Genomic DNA, 18,791 nt, shown 5'->3' on the forward strand with positions numbered 1-18,791 from the left:
TGGCGAAAAGTTTTAGGCAATGTAAATTTAACATATTACTGAACAGATGAAATGAAAGAGGCCACCATATACAGGGTTGGCTTTCTTCCACAGACCAGTGGTACTAATGTTTAGACTAAAGGTGATTTGTAATGGTGTGTTTAGAAAAAAAAAAAAAAGACCAGCTTTGTTCATGAACTGCCTTTCTAGTCTTACATTGTTCGTTCCATAGATCTAAAGTTAAGAAAAGACTCATTCAATGCCAGGTTCATTCTTTGAGTTAGCGTATAAACGAATGTCTAATAATAGCCAATCAGAGTGCTAGAAAATATGCCGCCCGGATCGTGGATTGCGTCTATAGTTTACACGAAGGCAAGGCAACCAACTTCTCTGTCTTCAAGAATTGGACGTTGTCTTCAACAAGTGCCTTTCAGTTTTAAAAACACCAACCGTAAACATGTTTGTGTTATCTCCCAGATCGTCTGCCAGTCTGTCTTCCTCGAGGACAATGAGCGACGTAGATGAGTTAGATTCCGTTATAAAAGCCAACGCTGGGCCTAGCCTCGAGGGGAACCTGCGATTACTGGACACCATGTAAGGATTGCCGGTTAAATCTTTGACCGTTCGTTATTTGCTCTGTCACAACAATTCTTATTTGTTTCATACCCAAACCGTTTCGTCCCCAATCATCTCCTATACAAGATATTTATGGTGTACTTAATAACCTCTTTTCAAGCAAGTGGTATTTCTAGTCCATCTGAATGGTGCGCTATTTAAAAAGTCTGACTTTCCCCACCTGTTAGGGACCATGGTGCAGATTTCAAATTCTCATCTCCAATCTAACTCACGAGCGAGGCTTTCCGCCAGCTTTAAGTGCCTTAAAGTATCAATTACTTTTAACTGAGGCCAACTTTTCAGGCATGAAAATGAAATTTGACTACTCTAATTTATATTTGTTATGGCACTCACATAGTCATGGATTGCTCCCATTCACACTGGTAGGAAGCATCATAACATTTTGGAAAACTGTCAATTACTAACCTTCCCAGCCTGTTCAGTCACTGCTTTACAATATTAAGGGTCCTAGACTGCCAGACAGATAAACTACCGATCTTTCTATCATTTCAAAGGTAAATATCTATCCACATTTCAGTGAATTCAACTTCTCCACTCACTTGCACTGTACGAAGATGTTCGCAAATGACAGAGCTTGTAAAGTTGTTCTGCTGCCAGTTATAACTGAGTCGCTTCTTGTTATCTTGTTCACTATGGTCTTTGAAATTGTGTGAGTTATCCCCAAAAGCATTCCCACTTGAGAGTGTAGTTGTAATCTGTATTGTTCACTTTTCCGAGCTTACTGAATATGTATGCGCTGTTATGTAAGCTGTCTGCATGTACTGATTGAAAGCTAGACAGCTGATGATGTATCTTATGGAAATCTCCAAGTCACGTGTCCTCGAGAACAGTCTACTTAGTCCTTTCTGATTTCTGCCAGTTTGGAGTTGTGGCTCTGTATGCTAATTTGGTACGTTAGTACATTGTCAGATCAGTTGAGACAGGCATGTTCTAAAAAAGTCTTACATTGGCTCTTTAGTTTGAATTCTTGGGTATTACTCAGATTACAAGCAGATGTAAAAGAATGGATGAACGGTCAGTTTAACCGCCCATATCTTAAAAACATTGGATAGACATAGGAAGTAATGAATGCACACTTGCGTGAACAGCAAGAATTTTGTTACCAAATAAAGATCACAAAGGCTGCATGAATTGTTCTCAGGCTGTGAGTGAATTTGTGGCTGTTGTTATTGCTGTAAATCTCATTGTTCACTCTGAGATTGACAAGTGACAGGTCATTACTGACGGTACAGTTTGAGTAGTGCTTACCTGTCACATTCCACTGCATAACAACAGTGTGGATAATTGATCATCTGTGGATATGTGCAGAACTATTCAACAGTTTCACACTTACCTGTCAGTGTTAAGGTTGTGTTATAATTCTGTACATGTAGGTACATGTAACTACACTACCGTGGGGCCTCCATGGCTCAGTTGGTTAGCGCACTAGCGCAGCGAAATGGCCCAGGAGTCTCTCACCACTGCGGTCGCTGTGAGTTCAAGTCCAGCTCATGCTGGCTTCCTCTCCGGCCGTACATGGAAGGTCTGCCAGCAACCTGTGGATGGCCGTGGGTTTCCCCCGGGCTGTGCCCGGTTTCCATCCACCATAATGCTGGCCGCCGTCGTTTAAGTGAAATATTCTTGTGTACGGTGTAAAACACCAATCAAATAAATAATTAAATACACTACTGTGTATGTTATGGAAGGAAACAACATAACATACATGTACACAATAATAACAATAAATAGGATGTAAACAGGAATTTTGTGTCAATATCACAAAGCTAACAGCCTCCACTAACTGTAACATCCTCTGATGAAGTGCCATCTGCTAGTCCATTTTCTGGACACATTGTATTAATCCTTATAGTTTTCCTCCTTGCCCTACCAACAATGATAGTTGTCAGTGATCTGTTGAATCAGGTCATGGCACACCTGTTCAGTTGGGTGGAGGCCTTGTGCTTACCCGGTACCAACCACACTACTTGTCTGTCTCTCGCTTCTCAGAATGTTGCAAGGCTGATGTTGTAGCAGTTGACCTTTGATAACTAAACTGCGCTTAGTAACAAGAGAATGCTCTTTTTCATTAAACTCATTCCATCGTGTTTATCATTGTGTAAACAAATTCCAGAACGTGGTGTGTCTTGATTCGCTAACCAGTGTTGATTGACTTCAGTCTAATACCATGCATGTAATAAATAATGCCGCCTTGAGCATTATTGGCTGTTATGCACGTAGTCACTGTTTATAGCATGCAGTTTACATGGAGACCATTAAACAGAGCATGGGAAGCAGCTGAGACATTTTGGTATCATTTGGGACACCTGGTCTGCTCCTTAAAGCTGATATAAATGTAAATTTAGTAGCAACAGCTGGCTTTTCTTTCTACATGGTTAGCCCATCTAAAGAACAAACCCTTACTTTAAAAAAAAAAATGAGATTAATGTACATGTAATTCTTTGCTCTCAACGCTGCTTATATCTGTCCTAAAAATTGGATGAATTAGATACATGTACTAAAAGTTTTTGCTGCCTGTTTTGCCTTTAAAATATGTTTCACCTTTCTGCTTAAAATGGCAACTTTCTTCACAATTTTTGCATTTAAATAAATTTTTGGGTGAAAAAATTTTGTCTGTAGAATGGACCGAAGTCATGGATGTGCTGATACACTGTAGGTACAACACAGAGAAAGTATTGATGTTGATTAATATGGAGTTTTATAGACTGTGACACTGAGTATGGACTGGTGCCAATTCGTGGTGGGCCTGTAGAATTCTATATCATCTAAAAGTCATATAACTGCAGTATTCAACAACTATCAAACCAAATTTTGATGAGCTAGTAATTCTACAGTCACTATATCATGCTTTATGAGGCCTGAAGGTGGCTGTCAAAAACAGACTAATGATATGAATTAAAAATGAAGTATTGTTTTGTAGAGACTGTCCAGCGGTGGTAATGTGCTGTAGGTTCTCTGTAGATGGCAAACGACTGGCTGTGGGATTAGCAGATGGCTCCATTAAGGTAGTATGATGTACTTGTGTACAATCAGATACATGTAGTAAATCTGGTGTAAATCCATCAGAAAATGGAGTTCATGCTAGTAGATGAGAGTTAACACGTAAATGACTCAAATCCTTTGGCTCAAATCAGCATTTAGTCATCTAAGCTACATGTATGTGTAATGTACAGCTGTCTGGATTTGGCCTAGACAAAACTTTTGACATAGTTTATGCACTCTATCTTGAAAATCATGGAAATAAAAATTCTTTTTTGAGCATTGTTTATTTGCATGAGATAATGTTAGAATGTAGATTTGTTTTTTGCACATAGATTTATGGGACGACATTGTCTGAGAGCAGTCAGATGTTGTACAGTCTTGTGGATGATGACACGCTCAGGTGGAGGCTTCCTGTCACACAAATACGCTTCAAGCACTTCACTGACACTGATAAAGTGGAGCACACACATATCCTTGTGGCAACTTGTGAGTATGTCAGAACATGAGCACACATATCCTCATGGCAACTTGTGAGTATGTCAGAATATGAGCACACACATATCCCCATGGCAACTTGTGAGTATGTCAGAATATGAGCACACATATCCTCATGGCAACTTGTGAGTATGTCAGAATATGAGCACACATATCCTCATGGCAACTTGTGAGTATGTCAGAACTTGAGCACACATATCCTCCTGGCAACTTGTGAGTATGTCAGAATATGAGCACACACATATCCCCATGGCAACTTGTGAGTATGTCAGAATATGAGCACACATATCCTCATGGCAACTTGTGAGTATGTCAGAATATGAGCACAGACATATCCTCACGGCTGCATGTGAGTATGTCAGAGCATGAGCACGCACATATCCTCATGGCAACTTGTGAGTATGTCAGAGTATGAGCATATACATATCCCCATGGCAGCTTGAGAGTATGTCAGAGCATGAACACACACATATCCCCATGGCAACTTGTGAGTATGTCAGAATAGGAGCACACATATATCCTCATGGCTGCATGTGAGTATGTCAGAGCATGAGCACACACATATCCTCATGGCCACTTGTGAGTATGTCAGAATATGAGCACACATATATCCTCATGGCTACATGTGAGTATGTCAGAATATGAGCACACACATATATCTTCATGGCAACTTGTGAGTATGTCAGAATATGAGCACACATATATCCTCATGGCTACATGTGAGTATGTCAGAATATGAGCACACACATATATCTTCATGGCAACTTGTGAGTATGTCAGAATATGAGCACACATTTATCCTCATGCCTGCATGTGAGTATATCAGAGCATACACATATCCCCATGGCAACTTGTGAGTATGTCAGAATATGAGTACACATTTATCCTCATGGCTGCATGTGAGTATGTCAGAACATGGGCACAGACATATCCTCCTGGCAACTTGTGATAATGTCAGAACATGAGCACACACACAGATACCCTTATGGCAACTTGTGAGTATGTCAGAACATGAGCTTATTCATACATATCCATAGGACAACCTGGAAATAAAGATCAGAATATGAGCCCACATAAATATCCACATGTCATTTTGTCAGTGCTTCAGGATATGGGCATACACACTTTCTCTTTGCCGCTTTTATGACAAAATCTGAGCACATGCATACATTTTGCAACTTCTGAGTAGGCCAAAATTTGTACATATGCAGGACATGCCTGCTCCTCATGGCAACTTGTAAGTTGTCCGACAACTGAGGTCCTCGCTTCCTTTATATTTGAATGAAGTTTTGCTTTGCTGCAGCATGTCCTTGGCCACTGAGGTCATGTGACTGAATCTAGCTCCCACCGGCTCTGCTACAGCTTTATCAGGTGGTTTATTGGTTGGGTGATGCCTTCTTCATGTCTGACTTTTAATCTGAACTGAATGGCTAGCAGCTCTCCAGGTATTTTAAGGTGCCCTTAAAGCCTTGAAAAGCCTACAATTGACTTTGCAAATCCGAGTGTTTTCTCACCTGGACATGATGGAAAAGCCCTGAAATTGAGACAACAGAACCAACCTGAACTGTTGTGCATAGTTCATATATACTGTCATTCTCTTATTTTTTTTCAACCATCTTTAAAATTATTTAATACACAACTGTGTGTATTCGAAAAGTAAACACTGGAAGCTCAGCTAAGTAATGTCACTTTACATGGTTTTAAACTTACTTGACTGTAGACCATTTATTCCAAGTAACCTGGAAATATGAAGTTCTGGCCTGGAAATCCCTGGAAATATGAAATGTTTAAGGTGTATGAACCCTTTCATTCTTCTTGGCAGATGCGTCTGGTTGTGTGAAGTTCTGGCACTACTCGTCTGGCAAGTGTGTCCATACTATTCATGAGGTCAGACAGGTGTTAACCACCTGCTCCAACCCACAAGGCAGCCTCTTCCTCACCGCTGGAGCAGATCCAGAAATTCACATCTATGATGCAGACACCAAGAAGAAGATCAGGACCTGTAAACCAAGGTACAGGTATACTTGCAGGCCATGGAAGACAGTAGGCTACCTTTTTTCCCACTCGAAGGCAACTCGGGACCTGCAAGCAGGACTGATCATTGTTGTCTTGTAGCACTTGAGAACTTTGTTACCCACAAATTTGCCCACAAATCATCATCGCAGGAATGAACAATAGAATACATAGGTTATGCCCGTGTTACTTAGGCGGGAAAGGTTCCACACAGGTCAGCAATTTAAATGTACATGTGTAGCCTTTTGGGTGGGAACAAGAAAATTTATATTTCTTTGGAAACAAATTTAGTATTTATTTGCAGAGAACTTTATTCTTATCCCTTTTATTAAAGCCATGAACTAAAAATGAATTTAAATTTTTAGAAACTTCCAATATATGGCTGTATGTATCGATTTTTTGCCATTTATGAAATAGTGAAGGTCTGAAGCAGGTGATTTTCTTGTTTCTTAAAAATGTATTATTATACACATCAATTAAATTTACTGTGAGACTGAGGCTATTCATTTATTGTGGTAAACTTACTGGTTTTTATTTTATTTTGTAGATTCTTCCGAATTTAGGGCTGTATCTGTGCATGTTCCTGAACATTTTGACTGTTAATGTACATGTACTCATTACCGTTTGAATGATTTCAGTGATTCACGTGATGTGATGGATGGCCACAGGTTCCGCGTGTTCGCTGCCCAGTGGCACCCGAACATGGATCACGTGTTTATATCCGGGGGATGGGATGACACAGTACAGGTAGGACATACCTGCTATAGCAGACTGCTTTGTGAGGTTTAGCACTATTATGTTGTTCACACTGCACACATTCATTCAGCAATCCTGGGTCAAGTCACACCTAAGACTTTAAAAGAGGAAGTTGTAACTTCCCGGCTTGGCGTTCAGCATGAAGGAGATAGTGCAACGACTGGTTGACCCATATCTGTATAATGGCTCGGGCGGAGCGGCTTACTTGCCTTCGGTGAGTCGTCTCAGTGAAGCAGCGCTAGATAAAAGAGCGGTGGAAATCCGTCCGGCGACAAGTAGGCACATTACATACACCCTAAGAATTCCTTGTCATATGACAGAAAAATTGTTGAGTACGACGTTAAACCCCAAGCACTCACTCACTCACTGACTCACATTCAGTCAGTGAAGTTACCATGATAGTCAGTGCTGGTTAGCGTACATGGTCTCTGTAAACTGAGCAATAGCTAATTGGCAGGTTTGAGTGAAGGGAACTGCACAGAGGAACACTGTATTTCACCTGACGTTTGACCTGTAAAGATGCACTTTCAGAAGCACATACATGCTTTTAAATGACTTTGGTACTAACTCATAAGTTTTCTGATAAAACTTCACAAAAAAACTCTTAAGGTTGATGGATCAGTCACTTGAAAAGAACTAAAATTAAGAGCTATATACACATAACATCTTACTAATGTACTCTCACGCTGGCTTCCTCTGCAGCCGTAAGTGGGAAGGTCTGCCAGCAACCTGTGGATGGTCATGGGTTTCCCCTGGGCTGTGCCCAGTTTCCTCCCACCATGATGCTGGCCACCGTCGTATAAATGAAATAAATATTTGGAACACTTCATGTCGTGTGTATCAAAAATATTGCAGGTATATCTAAATTAAAAGGATATTTAAATGTGGAGTATTCACAAGTTGCATAACTTAATTTAATTATGGACTTTCATAAAACTTCATATATCAAATTTCTTATAGAAGACTTTAGGGACATAGTGTCATAAGCAAAATCATTTGAGTGAAAAGTTGTGAAATTTTGACTTACAAAACAATGTGGTCCTATTTAGGCTCATTTGACATTTGAAGGCTGACAGATAGTGGCTCTGAGTACATACACACACACATACTTCAATCTGTTCTTTTAAAGCGATGGACTAATTTATTTATTTATTTGACTGGTACTTTATGCCCTGCTCAAGAATATTTCACTTATATGACAGCGGCCAGCATTATGGTGGGAAGAACCCGAGCAGAGCCCAGGGGAAACCCATGACCATCCACAGGTTGCTGAGTGACCTTCCCACATACGGACGGAGAGGAAGCCAGTAAAACAATGGATGGCTTTCTTGTTAAAGAATTATGCTGGCATTTTATATCATATTACATCTCAGACCATGTTCGTGATGTTGAAGGAAGTCTTTGTTTCATCTTTCAGTACTGGGATGACAGACAGCAGAAGGCATGGAAGTAACTATGTGATTTATGATTTACATAACATGGTAGTCAAAAGTAACATCTGACATTTATGACATTAATTGATGCAAATTCCTTACCTTCATAATGGGACCCTGAATGTTTAATTTATCGTTATGCCATACCTTTAAACTAGATATCAACAAACTAAAATGAACTGTTCTGTGTTTGATCGTTCCTGGGAAGGTCCCTCAGTAACCTGTTGATGGTCGTGGGTTTCCCAAGGTTCTGCCCCGTTTCCTTCCACCATCATGATGGCTGCCGTCGTATAAGTGATATATTCTTGAGTACGACGAAGAACACCAATCAAATAAAGCTTTGCCTGATAGTGTGGTTGTTGTGTGTAACCTTGAAACATCAGACCGTCATGATTATGAAAATAGGCAGTATGCAGTTCCCATTGTTATCACTTACGCAAAATTAGCAGCCATTAAATAACGGGGTGAAATGCAAGTACTGTTTACCTTCAAGCCGAAGGGAAGTTCCCTTTTGTCTAGTTGTAGTGGTTGTGATCAAGTGCTGTTACTTTTGTTTTACCAGAAAGTTCACAGGGCCTCATATCTGTGGCGATGCCCTGGACATAGACCCCATTCATAACCATGTGATCACGGGGTCCTGGAGGAAGACCGCAGTCTTACAGGTAATCTGATTGGTCAACACTGGTAGTGGGGTACCGGCAAACTTTCCTATTACAACGGGTGGCACTAGTGTGACATAGTACTTGAACGTCACAGATCTTTTGTAGCGCAATGCGAAACATGTTGTGTGCTGCGGGGTTTCATCTGTGACATATTTGATCTACCCACTGTGACATAGCGCGGTTGATGCTGCAGTGGAATCGCCAGTGTCACTGAAATGACGTAATACTTCCCACTTTCGGGCGTCTGCCGTTTTCCATTTCATCTTTTAATAGTGAAATTATTTACTTATTTGATGGTTGTACAAAAGAATTTTTTACTCAAATGATGGCCGCTGGTTTTATGGATAGAGGAAACCACCAATGGATAAGACCACCAACCTTTGGCATGTTACTCACAAACCCTTCCACATGTGAGTTACAGATTTGATAATGCTTCTATATTGATGAAAGCGTGGGTGGGAAGGTCTGACAGCAACCAGTGGATGGTTGTGTCTGCCTGGTTTCCTCCCACTGTGATAGTGGCTGCCGTACAGTGTAAGCACCAGTCAAATAAATAAATAAATATTGATGAAAGAAAGGTGGGTCGTCTATGCATGATGGACTGCACAAACAGCCACCAAGGGCCCACAGACATACAGTGTGAAATTATGCAGGCAGAAAGCGTGGTTGCATCCAATGTGTACGATTAAAATGGCAAATTACTCTAATTCCTCCACTTTTTCGCATGTGAAGGGAGAACATTCAGTGCACTTTAGGCACATTTTGAATTTCATTCTGGAGACAAAACTACATTGATTGGGTTGACCAGTTTCAGTGCTTCACAAAAAGTATAATTTTATTAGTCAGCACAGAATAATGCCATTTGAATACACTTGAATAAACACATGAAAACATGCGAAAAGGTTGAAGAATTAAATTAATTGGAATTTTAAATAAGTAATACTGAGATTTTGTAAGATTTTGGGCATTACATGTAATTTTTAATTCTTAGCCGGTTAAATGATACCACAATATATGACTTAAATGCAATGTTTCACTTTGATTCATTTGTCTCAGATTTTCCACATTAATATTTAACATTCTTGAACAAAGAGATGTCTGTGGGAAATTCAAAAACTTAAAACCATGCATAAGTTTTCAATAATTATGTCTGTCATAATGTTTGCATCTGTCCTACAATTCAAACAGATATGGGACTTTCCCACTGGAAGAAAATCAAAGATGTTCCCCAGGATCCAATGAACCAGAGTTTGGTAAGAATCTCATCTGCTATATAACTTACATGTACATTTGTGTAGCCTAAATCCGCAACCAAATCAGAGCAGTACATTTTAACTTTACATACAATTTAAAAAACATAATTTATAACATTTTTGAGAGTAAAATGTTCTATTCAGGTAAGATCATGTCTGGAATTCACATGGAATATAAAATAACCTGTTTAAATTAGCTCACATTACTCTAATGTGCCAAAACATGTATGGTGCCTGTGATTGAATTTGTTCAGGATTTAGGATATTTGAAACTAGCAGTAACCTCAGAATGTATCTGTTTGATTTATTTATTTATTTATTTCATTGGTGTTTTATGTCATACTCAAGAATTGTCTGTTTGAGTAACAGTAATGCTATTCAGTATTGGACATTTAGCAATATCATGATTTATAGAGTATTAAAAGCTCCTCACATCTTTGACATTTCGCCAGGACTGCTGCTGTCAGATTCCAGATCAAATACTCATCAGAAGGTGAAATGTCATGTTAGGTGTTGATGTCATCAGTATGATGATGAAGTGAGGCAGCACTTGATATGGATGAATACATATCAGAACTGGCTGCACAGGCGTGCTATAAAGAAACATTATCAGTGATACACCTCAAGCGTGAAAATAATTTTTTAAGTTTGTGCCTAACATGGTATCAAATCTAACAGTTATTCACGTAAATAAATAATATTTTACATGGCTGTGTTGACCTGTACCAAACAGTTGGCCACTGTCAAAGCAATACTGGGTTACAGTATCTTTTTCTGAATGCTTATTTCACAGCTTTATGACCAAAGAAATATTGAAAACCAATGGAATCTTGATGGAAACAAACAAACCACTGATAAATTCACTTCTCATCACTGTGTTAGGCATGAGATTTGTCCTCTTTTTGCAGCAATTCCTCTTTATTGATATAAAAAAGGCATCAGAAAAATGTTCAGAATTTAATTAAGAAAAGCTAAAAATTTCAAAATTATGAGTATGATGTATAGTTTTTTCATCACAGTGCCTGTCTCTTCCTGCTGTGTATGTTTCAGCTGTACTGCGCTCATTGGCTGGGAAAGGACAGTATAATTTGTGGTGGGTGTGACCACAACATGGCCAGAGTGATTGACAGGGGCACGTTGAATGTAAGTTCTTCACCCTGATATTTGAAAGATCATGTTGGTAGAAATATAGATTTGATTTGATTATTGTTATACTCCGTGCTGAAGAATTTTCCATCATTACGGTGCTCACTTGGAGGAAGCCAGAATGTCGGGAGGAAACCTGAGCCAGGTATCTGACAAACCTTCTGGTGTAAAATCACAGCTGAAATAGCTGGTGCTTTAACCATCTGAGCCATTGTGTCCCCCAATATAGCATTTAAAAGATTTAGAACTAAAAGAAAACCTCAGTGTTAAATATACAGTCTAAAGCTAAAAAGGAAATTTCTAACATAAACAGGCCTTACCTGAGATTTTTGGCAAAAAATTAAATCAAATTTTCAAATTTAGCAGGAATGGCTTAAATTATTGCCCTTCAGTATACATGAAACTCATACCTGAACTATTAAAAATTATAGTATTAAAATGGTTTTAAAATTTTAAAACGTTATAATGCAACCTGGTTAATAAAATTTTAGAAACGTCATTAGTGGATTTAAACAGTAACATGTGCACAGACAAGGCTGGTGTTTTGTGTAAGGCTATTACAATAGCTATGCGACAATTTGAATGGATTTGCGCTGATCATTTTTTTGTAGAAAATCTCTCATATAACATCAAATCTTTCCTTGAAAATTCAGTTTGGTCCTGGAAAACTCCTTAAAAACTCCTGGAATTTCATTCGTACTTCTCTGTACAAGAAATCCACCACTACCCTGACTTAAAATAATGCCATTCACCGTTTAGTTATTGAGATTTGTGGGGTGAAGACTTAAGTAAAATGATCCAGTTGTTTGGTTAAAGTGATATATTTCCCAGGGTAAAATAAAATTCATCCCTACATCATTTGTGATTCTCAATATTGCCAATGGCTGATCAGGCAGGTTAAAACGTTGAAATACACTTGTCAGAGCAGCAGGCCATGTCCATGAGGGGTAAATGAGATTTAATCCTTGCGCAGCTGAATTACTGCACGTACTGACGTCATTTTTCTCTGTGACGCTAACCTTATACCCTGCGCAGCTAATTTACTGTGTAGACTGACATCATTTTGCTTTGTGACTCTGTATTCATAGCTCTTCATTGTGATGTCATGCCACTATACCAGCGCTGTCTGCAGAGTGAGTGAGTGAGTTGACAAAGCTAGCATGATATTTTCTTAGCTCAGCTTTACATTTACCTGAAGCTGACTTCTATTTGATAAATATTGTAGGGACAAAATCATTATCTGTGAGTTGACAAGAGTATATGGGGACATAAACCCTGTGGCTCAGGGTGAAAATTCCATCCCCCACTGTTTAAATCCCAGGGGGTGATGCTTGGTGTCTGCCTTTGATAGCTTTACATTACAGGATTCTGAGGTCTGTACTGCAATGATCAGCCCATGTTTTCACACATCATTATTCCAGCTCAAACACTTGGACTGTAATCTCTTTTGTAGTGAAGAGCCATTAAGAGAGGATTCAAATCATTGCAAAACTGTATTGCATATACTGACCCATAAACTCATTATACCGACAACTTGCTATTGGTCTGAAGCCCGATGTTGTGAGGAGGAACCATTGTAATAATGTGTCACACCCAGCTTAAATAGAGGGTCCCTTTAAACTACAGTCTTCCCAGTTGCCATTTTGAATATTTAGTAGTTTGACGTCAATGGTGATAGCTGTCAAAACAACTCTGTTGGGGAAAGAGTTTGAATAGAGGGTGTGAGATGAAATTTGCCACAGGAATTAAAAAATAACGTTTACTTTTTTTTTTGGCATAACTTTCCCTTAAACCACGACCCTTTCAGGTCATATGCTGCGTGGATGGTCATGGTTTTTCCCCGGGTTCTGCCTGGTTTTTCCTGGGTTCTGCTCAGTTTTTTTTCCCACCATAAGGTTGATTGCCATTGTACAAGTGAAATATTCTTGAGTATGGCGCGTAAAATTCCAATCAAACACATTTGAGTTTTCTGTCCAGATACTTTTGTAGTAGTGGAACAGCAGTGAAATTTACATGTATTCAGCCACTGCAGTAAATAAGTAAATGTCATTCCTCATGCAGATGCCAAAGTGGATAAACGCTGGAAGTTTAAGCATGTGTGTGAATCCCATATTAGGACAATAAGTATTACTATTGCTGCATATATCAAAGTGGGAGCAGAGCCCGGGAGGAAATACTTTGATATGTTGTGTTACAAATAGTGTCATGGTATATTAAAAGGTGTTAACAAGTACTGGATGTTGGGTAGGTTCTGCAGTATGCTTAGGGTACAAAATGAGAAAATGGCATCCACCTCTAGCAGACATACATACATACATACATACATAGGGACCTCCGTGACTCAGTTGGTTAGCGCACTAGTGCAGTGTAGTGACCCAGGAGCCTTTCACGGATGCGGTCACTGGGGGTTCAAGTCCAGCTTGTGCTGTCTTCCTCTCTGGCCGTAAATGAAAAGGTCACCCAGCAACCTGTGGACGGTGGTGGGTTTCCCCCTGGGCTCTGTCCGGTTTCCTCCCACTATAATGCTGGCTACCGTCGTATAAGTGAAATATTCTTGAGTACGGCGTAAAACACCATCAATCAAGTAAATCAAATAGAAATCAAAATGAGAAAATGGCATCCATTTTTTCATGCAAGCATCATAGGACTGAATTGCTAAACATGTTGTGGTTTCCAGACAACTGGTCAGCTGGTGGACCTGCCCCAGGGTGTATATTGCATGGACAATGACCGTCTGGGCATCAACCCTAAGATAGCCATCGGGGCACATCAGTATGTCTTCATCGTCACTGGTAACAAGATGGCGTGATGCCAGAAAGCAAGGCAAAATGTAATACGATACGCAGTGATCTCCTCACTTATTAAATTTTCCATGTCTCACTGTAGCTAGTTTTTGTGGCCCTTGCTTTTTGTGGCAAGGGCTGTGTGGTTAAATATGTTTAATTTTCTTGGAAACATATCTGTATTTTCTATATCAGTGGTAAAACATGTCTAGACTTATTTCTAACAAATCTGAAGACATTATAATTAATTTCCCCTTTTAATATAAACAGTGCATCAAAAGTAAGTTCCCCTAAAAACATCGTTTGACATTTACCAAGATATTTGCCTAATCATTGTGAAATTTTGCACACAGCATCTCAGTAAACAAGTCAAAACACTGTAGCAAGGATTACCCTGTAGATATGGATGTGCTCCAATGAGCATATGCAAATTCACTAACACTTGGATTTGGAAAATTTTACAAACAGATTGAGGGTAATTTTGACTACCCATAGGACCAGATAATGTTAAAATTTGGTGTAACCACCATGCTTTTGTACCACACTGAGACAGGAAGCTGGCATCATGTTAATGAGGTGTGTGATATGATTTTGAGGGCTGACTAACCACTCCTCCTAGAGCAGGTGTCTAACGTCATCAGGATCGGACACCATCGTAACACGGCGATACATCGCTTGTTTCAACTGGTCACACAAATGTTCATTGGGTACTGAGACCCGAGGAATTGGCAGATCATTGCATGTGCTCAGTGCCTTCTGGTTCAAAGAAGTCATTTATCACTCTGCCATGATGTGGACGAGCATTGTTGTGCAAAAATCCTGGTAAATGTCAAAAACAATGTTGTGGGGGAACTTACTTTTGATGTACTGTTTATTATGAGCACTGAACATTTTCAGAATTTTGTCTCAGAATGAGGACCATGAACAATTCATTTTTGTTGTCAATTTGAGAAGCAGTCAAAGAAATATTTACTTTAGTTTATGATGATAGAGAACATGAAAGGCAGCATGTTATGTATAGATGTGGATAGTACCTGTACTTTTTTTGTAATTTATAACTAATGTTTTGAAATTTGCATTGAATACATGTATGTTAAGGTCAGTCTCTGATATTGCCAACTTTAACTTTATTGCAATATTATTTTTACTTGTGATATATCTAATGAAATATAAACCTAACAATGTGCCGTGCTTAAAGAGAGGAAGGCATATCAGATGTGGAAGGCGCATTCTTTGTAACTCTACTGCAAGTCTTCATCAGTCAACTGCAATAATCATCAGTTTTCAAGAGCAGTAAAATTGGTTTATATAGCATTTAAAATACACATCACTAGCTATGAACATCATATTTATTTGTCTGTTATCTTACAGTTTACATGGACCTGTTGTATTGAGTGTATCGGAGTAAATAGTTTTTATGCTCTTTTGTATATCCTACATTCATTGAAAATGTTCTGAAAAACTTGTGATTTTGAAAACCAAAATATTTGTTATTATTACTAATCTGTTGTCACACATTATGCATGTCACATAAGTTCACCTAGCATTTAAATTACCACAATATATAATGTTACCATTATAATTATTGTAGAGAGTACATATATTTAAGTGGCCCAGCATGGTTAAAATCATTTGGATTTTTGTTATTATTTTTCTTCTGTTTTCTTGAAAGCTTTTGAAAGCTTTAAGAGCTGTAAAAGGAAAAGTTTCCGTTGAATGTTGATGAAATTTGGTGATTTTAGGAACAAGGTCACAAGGCAAATTTTGGCTGTTTATAGTTAACTTTGGTCTCATGACATGGCAACTATCTTGTATTTTGATCAAAACCTCAAGAACCAACAAACAAATTCTTTCGACATTTGATGTACTTGTAAAGTGATCCCAGTTAGAGCAAGTTTGAAAAATTCTTGGACATTCATCGAAAGTTTTGAAAGCTAGCCATTGGTCGAAGTTAGGACATCAGCACTCATTCCGAATCTGCTTTCGGATTTTGCCTATTTTTGTAACTTTTTGGTCAAAATTTTTTTTTCCTTTACGTAACTTCAGTGGCCTGTAACTTGAGAACTATGGTAGTTAAAAAAAGTGAAACTTGTAGCCCAGATTGTAGTCCAAGACATGTGGTTTCTGATTGGTGCCAACAGATTTGAGCTATGATTAATTCTTTTTTCACTAGAAATGTTTAAACAACACCACCCTACTTCAGAAATAGAAATGTAAGCCTATGCATTTGACATACATGTAGACTTTAGAGATAATTGTGTATTACGATGCATCGGCTGCAGGTAACTTGCCACGTAGGTTGGCGGCCTGTCACTCAAACCGAGAAATGAACAACTCTTTCTCCTGTCCACAGCTATCAACGGACAATATTCAGTGTATAGCCAGCCCTGTTTGCAATGCATCATGGGTAATTCTCAGCAATCCCAACAGCATTCCCCAATTCTATCACCAATATAAGTCCAAAGCCATGGCCAAATATGCCAACAATTTCTACCCACACATGTACCTCGAGTCATGACGAGCCCAAAAAATGTAACTCTTATTTGGCCAAATTCAACCGTTAAAGAAATCTATCGTGGTTTCCAGTTTCTTTTCAGGTCTAGATTTTAATACCTGTAAAGAGGAGACGGACTTTAGGATGCTGCACAGAACAGTAACTATGAAACCGCTTGCCATGGCTTTGGACTGGGGATCTTTTTTAAAGAAAACAACACACAACACCATTTATTCCTTCTAACTATTTAGACCTAAATTTCATATCTTTATAGCCTCCTAACATTTCCTGTCAGCTACATGCACTCTGTCTTCGCCCACTGTCAAAATTAACCAGAGCCCAAGGAAACCAGAAGGGACCCTAGAGTAGGATGATTGCACACCATGTATCCACCTGAAGTGTACATACTTAATCAGGTGCAGTGATCACCAAGGCCTTAAACAGGCAAGACAATGTGGTTGTCTTCAGCACTGGACACATTGTATATATCTGTTAGCGTGGGGTTCAAAACTAATTGATTATTTTACATTATTGTCATACTTTTTCTCCGTTTGTCTGTTTTTGTAAATACTGTCTCAGTTTGTTACATGCAGGTTTAATTTTTTGAATTGTCCATTGTATATGTACTTCGGCAGTTAAATCGAGCTGTTCATTGTTATATGTGTTAGCATCTGTTCATAAATAGATGTTTGCCAAAGCTTAATTTTCCTGATCTTGACAAATTAGTTTAGTGCATTACTTTCTTAGTGTTTTCTTATTTGACATTCAATTGGGCCTTGATGCTTGGCCACCAGTATCGCTGTAAGGAATGTTTTAATTTAATACTTTAATCATAAATAATGTTTTGGAGTTTTTATCTGTTTGTACTTACATTGTGTGTGGCTGTTTAAATAGGATGATCAAATGACTGCTGATAATATTTCAGATTGATATATTTTGTAAGTGCCTTTGTGCTCTTAAAGATTTTAAGAGTAGCACCTAATGACCAGTTTGACAAACTGTGATTTACAAAATGTCTGTGTGTTACTTTGATAATTCAACCCTTAAATATTATTGACAATTCCACTAGAATACTTGTTCTGCTTCAGTGTCCAGCTATCTTGACTGCCTCAGAGCAAACCTCTGACCCATGGTCATTGTGATCATATTGTACTTTATGGGGCTCAGCCCTTTTATATATAATATGCATGGTATGTAGTGCCTTAATAATAGATTCCTTAGTGATAGATAACAATCCATATATTTACGGAATGTGTTGTAGAGAACAGTCTGTTGGTATATGGTATTATTTTGAAATTTGAAATCCATTATTAAATTTGATAAAATGTTGAATTTATAATGTTATATTGCATGTCCTAAATTCTGGTTATTGAAAGAATTGCTGTCTTTGTTGACTGGATATGGATAAAAAATTGCATTTGCTAATTGTTCTATAATGAACTAGTAATTTGTTTTTTATTTGTTTATGTGCTTGGTGTTTTACACCGTACTCAAGAATATTTCAATTATACGATGACAGCCAACCAGTAATTTGTTATTGGAAAATTAATGAAAACATATAAAATGATGTCAGTGTTTCTATACTAGTACATGTATAGAAAAAAACTCTGCCTTAGACATAGATGTAGATCTGCAACTCACTACAGTGATGAAATTTCTTCTTGCCATGCATCTTAGGTAGAGCTTTAAGTAGAGTCCTGTCAGTGAGGGACTAATGATTTAAGTTAGAGTCACACTTCTGACCACTTTTGAATGGTTAGCTATCACTTCACTCAAACTTGGGATTCACCTTGATGAAGAGGAATTTTTGTATAATTTATTCAACAATTCAAGACAATAATCCTGGAACCAATTGTTCAGAAGTGCATTCAAAGTTATGATTAATTAATAATGGAATGCCTGAATGGAACTTGAATGTCCTGAATAAAGTTAGTCTCAAGCTGTGATCACCTCTGATTCACTTTTGATCAACTGGTCCCAGCAGATTGATCAGATTTGTTTGCATATGTACCATCCTGGGACAACTTTGGCAAAAATATGTAAATCATTTGTGCACAGCTTTTCTCATAAATCCTGTTGGCTGTTATCTATGTAAAAACCAATGAGATGTTAAACTTGCTTCATTTTGGGAATGTGCATGCCTGCAGTTTTCAAATGATTCT

At 38.4% G+C, this 18,791-nt stretch overlaps 1 protein-coding gene across 1 annotated transcript; it reads left to right on the forward strand.

The window, feature by feature from the left end:
• Window positions 1-363: 363 nt before the first annotated feature.
• Window positions 364-17,664, forward strand: LOC135476175 (WD repeat-containing protein 5 homolog). Its single transcript, XM_064756106.1, is given in 11 exon segments — window positions 364-573; window positions 3,533-3,617; window positions 3,927-4,080; window positions 5,912-6,101; window positions 6,741-6,849; window positions 8,276-8,307; window positions 8,854-8,953; window positions 10,142-10,157; window positions 10,160-10,206; window positions 11,257-11,349; window positions 14,030-17,664. Coding segments are annotated over 11 exon segments (1,095 nt in total). The 5' UTR covers window positions 364-436; the 3' UTR covers window positions 14,162-17,664.
• The last annotated feature ends 1,127 nt before the right edge of the window (window positions 17,665-18,791 follow it).

The sequence above is a fragment of the Liolophura sinensis genome, chromosome 10 (assembly GCF_032854445.1).
Source record: "Liolophura sinensis isolate JHLJ2023 chromosome 10, CUHK_Ljap_v2, whole genome shotgun sequence".
In the NCBI taxonomy this organism is placed as follows: Eukaryota; Metazoa; Mollusca; class Polyplacophora; order Chitonida; family Chitonidae; genus Liolophura; species Liolophura sinensis.